Raw genomic sequence first — 10985 nt, 5'->3', positions numbered from 1 at the left:
GACTTATTTTCCTGGGCTCCAAAATCACTGCAGATGGTGATTGCAGCCATGAAATTAAAAGACGCTTACTCCTTGGAAGGAAAGTTATGACCAACCTAGACAGCATATTAAAAAGCTGAGACATTACTTTGTCAACTAAGGTCCATCTAGTCAAGGCTATGGTTTTTCCAGTGTTCATGTATGAATGTGAGAAGTGGACTATAAAGAAAGCTGAGAGCCAAAGAATTGATGCTTTTGAACTGTGTTGTTGGAGAAGACTCTTGAGAGTCCCTTGGACTGCAAGGATATCCAACCAGTCCATCCTAAAGGAGATCAGTCCTGGGTGTTCATTGGAGGGACTGATGTTGAAGGTGAAACTCCAATACTTTGGCCACCTGATGCGAAGAGCTGACTCGTTTGAAAAGACCCTGATGCTAGGAAACATTGAGGGCAGGAGGAGAAGGGGACAACAGAGGATGAAAGGGTTGGATGGCATCACCAACTCAATGGACATGGGTTTGGGTGGACTCCGGGAGTCAGTGATGGACAGGGAGGCCTGGTGTGCTGCGGTTCATGGGGTCGCAAAGAATCAGACACGACTGAGCGACTGAACTGGACTGGACACAACATAAAGTGTGAAACTTAAACCATGGACATTAATTCATAATTATGTATCAATATTGGTTCATTAATGGTGATAAGTATACCACACTTAATGCAAGGTATTAATAATACTGGCAACTGGAGGGTAGGGCTATAATATAACTCTGTATGATTTGCTCTATTTTTATATAAACCTAAAACTGCTCTAAAAAATAAAATCGATTTTTTAATAAGAGCTCTATGCTCCTTAAAAACTGGTCACTGAACTAATTTGGGAATACCCCTCAGATGCATTGTCTCCATCATTCCTTTGATTATGAAATTGAATGTGGTCAGCAAAATAATGTTCTCCCCCAACCCTACCCCCACCCCCAAAGAAGTCCACATCTTAATCCCCCAAACCTGAGAATACAATAGATTTCATGACAGTGGGGAATTAAGGCTGCAGAGGGAATTAAGAGTGCTAAGCAGATGATCTTAAAATAGGTAGATTATTCTGGGGTCGCAGAGTCGGACACCACTGAGTGACTGAACTGAACTGAACTGATTCATATGGGCCCAAAATAACCACAAAGTTTTCTAAAACTGAAAATTCTAGTCAGAGGAATAAGTAACAACTGAAGAAAGGCACAGAGAGATACAATGTTGCTGGCTTTGAGGATGGAAGAAGGGGCCACAAACCAGGGAATGTGACTGTCTTCTAGAAGCTGGAAAGGGCAAAGAAGTGGATTATTGCCTAGTGCCTCCAGCAGGGAATACAATCCTATTGACACGTTGATTTTATCCCAGTGAGAGTCTGTAATACTTCTATCTTACAGAACTCTCAGATATTAAATGTATGTTAAGCGGTGAAGTCCGTGGTGATTTACTGCAGCACGCTGAGTTACGTTACATTTTCTGACTCTGCACTTGCAAGTAAATATCCTGTGGGAAAACAAAAGGAGAAAGTTTGGTGACATACATGCTGGCCCTTACAGCGCAGAGCTGTCAGGTTTTATCAACAGCCATGCCCGCTACAGCAGGGGTCCCCACACCCGGGGCCATGGTGCTGGTCCATGGCCTGTTGGAACTGGTCTGTGTAGCAGGAGATGCGTGGCGGGCCGGCCAGCGCAGCTTCATCTGTATTTACAGTTGCTCCGCATCACTTGAACTCCATCTTCTGTCAGATCAATGGTGGCTTTAGATTCTCATAGGCACAGAAACCCTACAGTGAACTGCACAGGCGAGGGATGTAGGTTGCACACTCCTTATGAGAATCCAATGTCTGATGATCTGGTCGGCATTATGGTGAGTAGTATAGTTATTTCATTATAGATCACAGTGTAATAACAATAGAAATAAAGTGCACAATCAATGTAATATGCTTGGATCATCCTGAAACCCTCCCCCACTCCAGTCCTTGGAAAACTGTCTTCCATGAAAGCGGTCCCTGGTGCCGAAAAGGTTAGGGACCTCTGGTCTGCAATATATTGAGTGATTTGTCCAGCTATGACAATGACAACAACGAAAAAGCTCCCCCTAGCTCTTAGACACTTTGATTCAAAAGATAGGGTTTCATATCACCCTCATTTCTATAAAGATTTTAATGAAACTGTAGAAAATATAAAACAGAAACATGTTGACGTCTTACACAAATACAAACTAGACGCTGCTCATCTAGCTACTTATTCCTCAGACATGTACATATTCCTACAAATTCCCAAAATGTGAATTTTGGGAAATTCCATTTCATCTATTAACTTACCAAAATAAATGAAAATATCCTACCAGTTGAAGGGCCTGCACATCCTACAAAGGAATCTTATTTGCTTACCTGTACTGTTGGGCCTCTCCCAAGCAAAGTTTTTTTTAGTCATTTTTCAACATTCTCAAAATGTGCAGAAGCATTTAACACTAACAGAAACAGTGGCTTTACAGAAATGGAAGAAGATATCATCCTTAAACATATGCCTACAAGATGGCTATTATCATTGCTGGTCAGAGAAAGGATGTTAAAATGTTATCCTACCATAAAATCACGTATTTTAAGTATGAGACAAGTGAATCCTAAAGGAAATCAATCCTGAATATTCATTTGAAGGACGGATGCTGAAGCTCCAATCCTTTGGCCACCTGATGCAAAGAGCCAACTCATTAGAAAAGACCCTGATGCTGAGGAAGATTGGGGGCAGGAGGAGAAGGGGTTGACAAAGGATGAGATGGTTGGATGGCATCACTGACTCAATGGACATGAATCTGAGCAGGCTCTGGGAGCTGGTGAAGGACAGGGAGGCCTGGCGTGCTGCAGTCCATGGGGTTGCAACAAGTCAGACACGACTGAGTGACTGAACAGCAACAACATAGTAACCAAAACAATATGGTGTGTGTCAGTCACTCAGTCGTGTCCGACTCTTTGCAACCCCATGGACTGTAGCCTGCCAGCTTCCTCTGTCCATGGAATTCTCCAGGCAAGAATACTGGAGTGGGTTGCCATTTCCTTCTCCAAAACAATATGGTACTAGCATACAAATAGAGCCCAGAAATAAACCCTCACTTACACAGTGAATAATTGGATGAGGAAGCCAAGACTACTCAATGAGCAAAGATTAGTCTCTTCAAAAGTAATGCTGGGAGTCCCACTCCTAGGCATATACCCTGAGAAAACCAAAATTGAAAAAGACACATGTATCCCATTGTTCACTGCAGCACTATTTACAATAGCTAGAACTTGGAAGCAACCTAGACGTCCATCAACAGAAGAATGCATAAAGAAGTTGTGATACATATACACAATGGAATATTACTAGCCATAAAAAGGAACGCATTTGAATCAGTTCTAATGAGGTGAATGAACCTAGAGCCTATTATACAGAGCGATGTAAGTCAGAAAGAGAAAGATAAATATCATATACTAATGCATATATACAGAATCTAGAAAGATGGTATCGAAGAATTTATTTGCAGGGCAGCAATGGAGAAACAGACATAGAGAACAGACTTATGGACATGGGGAGAGGGGAGGAGAGGGGGAGATGTTTGGAGAGAGTAACAAGGAAACTTACATTACCATGTGTAAAATAGATAGCCAAGGGGAATTTGCTGTATGTCTCAGGAAACTCAAACAGGGGCTCTGCATCAACCTAGAGGGGTGGGATGGGGAGGGAGATGGGAGGGAGGTTCAAGAAGGAGGGGATATATGTATACCTATAGCTGATTCATGTTGAGGTTTGACAGAAAACAAAATTCTGTAAAGCAATTATCCTTTAATTAAAAACTAAATAAATTTTTAAAAAGAAAATGATTTTTTAAAATATAAATTTATTTGTTATAATTGGAGGCTAATTACTTTACAATATTGTAGTGGTTTTGCCATACATTGATATGAATCAGCCATGGGTGTACATGTGTTCCCCATCCTGAACCCCCCTCCCACCTCCCTCCCCATCCCATCCCTCTGGGTCATCCCAGTGCACCAGCCCTGAGCACCCTGTCTCATGCATCGAACCTGGACTGGTGATTCGTTTCACATATGATAATATACATGTTTCAATGCCATTCTCTCAAATCATCCCACCCTCGCCCTCTCCCACAAAAAAGCGATGCTGGGAGAACTAGAAAACCACATAGAGAAGAATGAAACTGGGCCCCTATCTATACAACTCAAAAAAAAAAATTAACTCATATGAATTAAAGATTTAAACATAAGACCTGAAACCATAAAGAGAAAATATTTATATTCAAAACTCATAAAAAACTCACAGAATTCAATAACAACAATAGCAATAAAAGAGAAACTGAATAAACAATTTTCCAAAAAAGACATACAAATGACCAACAGGTACATGAAAATGTGCTCAGCATCACTAATTATTAAGGAAATGTAAATCAAAACCACAATGAGATATCACCTTACTGTTAGAATGGCTATTATCAAAAAGTTAAGTGTTGGTGAGAACATGGAGACAAGGGAACTGCTGTGAACTGTAGGTTGCCATGTACATTGGTATAGGCACTATGGAAAAAAGTATTGGAGAAGCCTCAAAAAAAAATTGAGAATGAAACTATCACATGATCCAGGAATCCCTCTTCTGGGTGTATATCCAGAGGAAATAAAAACAGGATCTCAAAGAGATATCTGCACCCCCATGTTCATTGCAGCATCACTCACAAAACCAAGGTATGAAAACAAGCTAAACACTCAACAGTGAATGAATGGATAAAGCGGATGTAGTATATATATATGTGTGTGTATGTTATGGGATATTATTAGGCCATGAGAAATAAGGACATTCCACCATTTGTGACAAGGATGAATGTTGAGGGCATTATGCTAAATTAAATAAGTCAGACAGAAAAAGACAAGTACTGTGTGATCTCAATGATATGTGGAATCTTAAAAAAAAAAAAGAAAAGAAAAAAATGTATAAAAACTGAGTAGAGTAGTGGTTACCAGAGGCTGGGAGGGGGCAGGAGGGAAATGGAGAGATATTTGGGTCAAAGGATACAAACTTTCAATTATAAGATTAACAAGTTCTGGGGCTCTAATGTAAAGCATGGTGATTACAGATAATAATCCGGTATAATAATCCCATGGACGGAGGAGCCTGTTAGGCTGCAGTCCATGGGGTCACTAAGAGTTGGACGACTGAGCGACTTCACTTTCACTTTTCACTTTCATGCACTGGAGAAGGAAACCGCAGCCCACTCCAGTGTTCTTGCCTGGAGAATCCCAGGGACGGGGGAGCCTGGTGGGCTGCCGTCTATGGGACTGCAGAGTCGGACACGACTGAAGTGACTTAGCATAGCATAGCATAATATATTTGAAATTTGCTAACAGAGTAGATCTTAAATGTTCTTGTTACAAAAATAGAAATGCTAATTATATGACATGGTGGAGCTCAGGCTGTGGTGGTAAGAGGGCTTCCCTGGTGGTTCCAACAGTAAAGAATCCACCTGTAAAACAAGAAGACCGGGGTTTGATCCCTGGGTTGGGAAGATCTCCCGGAGAAGGAAATGGTGACCCACTCCAGTATTCTTGCCTGGAGATTCCCATGGACGGAGGAGGAACCTGGCAGACTACAGTCCATGGATTTGCAAAGAGTCAGACACAACTGAGCAACCAACAACTGGGCTTCCCGCTGGCTCAGCGGTAAAGAATCTGCCTGCAATGCAAGGAGACCTGGGTTTGATCCCTGGGTCGGGAAGATCCCCTGGAGGAAGGTATGGCAACCCACTCCAGTATTCTTGCCTGGAGAATCCCATGGACAGAGGAGCCTGGTGGGCTACAGCCCACAGGTTCGCAAAGAGTGGGACACGATTGAAGCAACTTAGCACAGCACAAATGGTGGCAAGCATTTGCAATATATATGTGTTATCAAACCACACCTTGTACCTCTTAATCTGACACGATGTTACATGTCAATTATATCTCAATAAAGCTGGAAAAGATAAATACATAAAGTATCTGTCTAATCAATCTTGTTGTATTTATATTCTCTTTTTAAAAAGTTTTACATTGATATATCTTAAGAATGTACAATAATATAGCCTGTAAAATTTAACTAATCAGTAAAGGGACTTCCCTGGTGGTCCAGTGGTTAAGACTTTGCCTTCCAATGCAAAAAGTGTAGGTTTGATCCCGGGTTAGGGAAGCTAAGATCCCATATGCCTTGCAGCCAAAAATACCAAAACATAATACAGAAATAATATTGTAACAAATTCAATAAAGATTTTTTAAATGATCCACATAAAAATAAACTTTAAAAAATTTTAAAAATAACCAATAAAGTTTCTTTTTTAAGTCAAAATAAATTGCTATATCAAAGGACAGAATGAAATATTACAAAGCATATTTTTCTTAACCATATTTGCTTAATTATCCTATTATAGGTTACTACTAATACTGTTATTGACTAGTTCTAGTGTTATTTTGTTTAAATAATTGTATTTATGTGACAGAAAAGTAAATAATTTTTAAATAAATACTGATTTTTATACTTTGCTTGTATTTTTACTTTTTCTAGCTTTATTGAGATATAATTGACATAATCATTTTTCATATTTTTATGTAAAGGAACAACACATTGGCATATAATTTTTATTATGTATTATATTATTGTTCTTTTTTTTTGTCAGGTGTTACAGTATCCTGCATTGGCTCTCTAACAAGTTGATCATGGCAGGCAGGGTCTTGTCCGCATTTTTATACACTTAGAAACCCCCAGTCTAGAGAATGAGATGTTTCTAATTAAGGTTGGGGGACAAGGTGGGACCCTACTTCTCTGATGCTCACACATGGAGGGCAGCCCTCAGGATGTCCCAGGTTGGCCATTATGTGCCCTTGGCATGGGAATCAAAGAATGCAGAGAGTAGAGAGGGAAGACCCTCCTGGAACTTCAGAGTGGTCTGCTTGTCCACAAGCTGACCCCTTTCCCTCCAAAGCCCCTAGTTGGCTCCATCATTTGCCAGTCTGAACAGGCTCTTGCTCCAACAAAGTTCAACTAACGATGATGCAAAGAAATACCTGGGAACTTCTCACTTCAGCAAATGGAAAGACCCAGTTTCCACATTTTCAGGCAGTTCCTTGGATGGGGACAGCCTGGCCAGGTGTGGCTTTCAGACTGAAATGCTCAGGAATCTTACTTGACAATACATTTATGCTAACAACAATTCTCACAAATGTGATAGAGATTTTAAGTCACTCAAAGGTTGGCTACTTTTACCTTTGAAGCAGAGAGGATCCATTTCTTGTTGTTGCTAATGGAAACATCCATCACCCAGTCATTATGGCCCTGAAGAAAAGCAGAGTTTTAAGAGGATCTAGAGGGGAAAAAAAACCTTTGAAAGAACAACAAGAACTGAAAAACAAAGTCAAGAATTCAACATTGCTTGCTTTTGAAAGCAACTAATTGTGTGTCCCTGGTTTCACCCACGATATTTAAGGTGGAGTACAAAGTGTAAAGGCTTGTGATTCATGTGTATGTCACAGCACCATATGTGTTTTTTAAAATAGTACTCTGGTGCTTAACACAATGGGAAAAAAAATATTCCCAGCTGGTCACAGAGCACATTTTACAGTTTTTTGTCTGCTTTCTTTGTTCTAGGAAATATCACTCAGTGGTCCTATTGCTAAGGGAGCATTTGGCTTCAAGTAACTGCAAATCCACCCACTGTGACTAAGTACATGGGGTTAATTTCCTCCAGTAAATGGAGTTTAGAGGAGATAAATACTTGCTGGTTCAGACACTTAATGATGTTGGAGCTCCATGTCAGCATCTTTTTCATTCTTGGGTCTTTCCCACATGGAAAGAGGTGGACGGTGAGGTATGGTAAGAAGAAAAGAAGTAAGAGCTAGGTTAAACTGCTGTGCATTTAACAACAGGGCAGGAATTTGAGGGTGGAATAATAGAGGAGAGAAGAGGAAAAGGAGAGTAGAATGACCTGATGGGAGCACAAAGGGACTTTTAACCAGAGTGAGGTTGAACATTTATGTGCTATGATGTAAGCTCCCCTGGCCTCTCCAAACCCACAGAGAAGAGGGGGACACAGAACAGCCTTGGGAGTCTCCTGAATTCACAGCCAAAGGTGGCCATGCGATCACAAGACCAAGGGGTGTGCAAAAATCTTGGCATGGGGGCAACTGGAACAGAGGCACCGGTTCTGGAACTGCCTACCCTCTGGATTCTCGCTGTGCTCGATAATCCATCTCCATATCACAAAGCCACTTGGAGTTGAGTCTCCTCTAACTTGCAGCCAAAAGCACCCAGTTGACACCCACCATTCTGGAATCCACAGCTGTCTGTGCATGCCTCATGATGACATTCATTCCTCTGTATGGGGACTCCTGCTGTTTGCAGACACGGCCCCTACTCGGAGTTTTTGCCTTTACTGCTCCATTTTCCTGGAATGCCTTTCCCCAAGATCCTCACTCATCCAGTCTTCCTTTGCCCTCCAGTTTTCAGCTCAAATGCCACCTTCTCCAAGAGGCCCTCCTGGCCCACCCACTATGGATTAATCCCTGGAATCTATTCCATCACCCTGTTGTGGGTTCTCTGTGTCGCTCATCACTACTGAGGATGTGTTTGCTGTTTTTCTTGTCTGTCATTTCCCACAGAGGTGTCAGTTCCATTGGGAATATTTAGGTCTGTCTCATTGTTGTATCCCCAGCATCCAATACGAAATGACTAAAGAATGAAGCTCAGGGACTTCCCTGATGGTCCAGTGGTTAAGATTCCACATTCCCTGTGCTGGGGACCCAGTTCAACCCCTGGTCAGGGAACTAGATCCCACATGTCACAACTAAAGATTCAGCATACTTACTAGTTCCTTGTATGTGCTGAGTCATGTCTGACTCTTTTGCGATCCCATGGACTGTAGCCTGCCAGGCTCCTCTGTCCATGAAATTTTCCAGATAAGAATACTGGAGTGGGTTGCCATTTCCTTCTCCAGGGGATCTTCCCAACTCAGGGATCAAACCCAGGTCTCCTGCACTGACAGGAGGATTCTCTACCACTGTGCCACCTGGGAAGCCCAAAGATCCAGCATGCTGCAACTGAAAAGAAGATCCCACATGCTACAACTAAGACCTAGCACAGTCAAACAAATAAAATAAATATATTTTTTTAAAAAAGAATGACGCTCAGATCCTCTATCTGATACTGGCATTGGTACCTTCAAGGAGAGCTTCCGGTAGCCTTCTTCTACATCCCAAATAGCCACGGTCTTGTCAAACCCTCCAGACACGAGAAAAGAGGCTGGAACACAAATGAAAGCGTCTCAGGGGGTAACCTTCCTCAGCCAACTGCTTCGTCCTCTGGTGAGGCCAAAGCAGGCTGAGGGTGCGTCTGTGAGGCGCCACTGTGCCTGAGGACACTCAACCCTCTTCCTTGTGTGACTCAACAGCCCCCAGTCAATTAGAGTTGGGCTTCCCTGGGGGCTCAGATGGTAAAGAATCTACCTGCAATGCAGAAGACCCAGGTCCGATTCCTGGGTTGGGAAGATCCTCTGGAGAAAGGAATGCCAACCCACTCCAGTATTCTTGCCTGGAAAATCCCATGGACAGAGGAGCCTGGTGGGGTACAGTCCATGGGGTCGAAAAGAGTTGGACATGACTGAGCAACTAACACTTTCACTTTTTCTCAATGTTCATGGTAGTTATGCTCTACAAAGTCATCTCAAACACTCAATGAATGACTGGCCATAGGGAAAACATGGGGTTAAGCTCCTGTGAGCCTCTGGTCACAACATTTTCATCAGCCAATCAGTACTTCGTTTTCTGTCTGATTCTGTTTAAAGATGCCTTATCTAACACATACTGCTTATTTGTTAACATTGAATCCATGGCCACTGGCATTATAACTCATGCCTGAACAAAGCTTGCCTAACTTGTGTTTCCCTGTAAAGCACATCACAGGCTTCACACAGTTAGGATCCTGGACAGTACTACAGCACTATGTTTGGGGGCCTCTTTAAACAGAAAAATCATAAACAAAAAGCACAAAATGGAAAAAAAAAAAGTGGAACTAAATAGATCACAAAAAAGACATCTTATGGTAAGAGAACTGGAAGAAGGCAGAGGGTCACCTCATTCAGTCTCAGTTGGGAACATGTGCATATGGCAAATTTGTCGCTGCTCTGCACATATCCATGGATGGCTGCAAAAGTGCCATAAGTATTGATTTTAGGGTCACAAATAAACTTTACCCAGTAGATAACTTCACAAATACAGAATCTGCAAATAGTGACGATTGATTATTCACAACTCTGAAACCTAAATGGAAAGCCAAAGACAGAAGCTGGTGGGATACCTCATAGGAGGGTCTGACTTACAGAGATGCTACTTCTGAAGAAGGAAACATTTCACAAGTCAGGCCCTGACTATGTGCGTATTGGTCAGGTAGCACCCCGCCCCCAGCCCCTGTCACACACAGCAAGCCCCACTCCCCACAAGGATCGGGGAGTACAGCATTTTGGCTCCTGGATGTCAGGAGCAGTCATGGCCCTCACTGAAGCCAGTTGCCCCTGGCTGTTTCCTGTCATTGTTCCTGGTCGCATCTATGCCTCTTTATCTGGAAACGGCTCCACAATGTCCCATGGGGAAACACCCCTCACCTATTCTCAGTGCCTCTGGTTCAGAAGGCATGACTCTGACCTCAAGCTCCGGGGATGAGTAAGTCTCCCAGGCCTGGCCAATCAGAGACTTCCATTCCCTGTGAAAGGGGCGGGTTCACAGATGGGCATATGTCAGCTGAACCAATGGGAGTCTTCCCTGGGACTTGTGTGGGTGCCATCAGAAAGAGGGTCTCTCTTTGTCAAGGACTGTCAGTAGCCAGAACCGTTGTTGGCCTAGACCACCAGAAGCCATCTTTGCCTCTCTGAGGAGAAAAGTCAATACAAAAGAGAAATTGATCTTGGCGGGAGGTGGG

General features: G+C 42.5%; 1 protein-coding gene across 1 annotated transcript in view; it reads right to left on the bottom strand.

Moving 5' to 3' along the window:
- Positions 1-10985, bottom strand: part of WDR88 (WD repeat domain 88) — a 47885-nt gene that overhangs the window by 4767 nt on the left and 32133 nt on the right. Inside the window, exons 8-9 of the mRNA XM_010849279.1 lie at positions 9232-9314; positions 7284-7352 (exon numbers count right to left, since the gene is read on the bottom strand). Coding sequence (XP_010847581.1) covers positions 7284-7352; positions 9232-9314 — 152 coding nt within the window. The remainder of the gene's footprint in view (positions 1-7283; positions 7353-9231; positions 9315-10985) is intronic.

This window comes from Bison bison, unplaced genomic scaffold (genome assembly GCF_000754665.1).
Source record: "Bison bison bison isolate TAMUID 2011002044 unplaced genomic scaffold, Bison_UMD1.0 scf7180017864280, whole genome shotgun sequence".
Lineage (NCBI taxonomy): Eukaryota > Metazoa > Chordata > Mammalia > Artiodactyla > Bovidae > Bison > Bison bison.
Note: the sequence above shows the minus strand (reverse complement) of the source record. Positions and strands in the feature narration are given on the sequence as shown.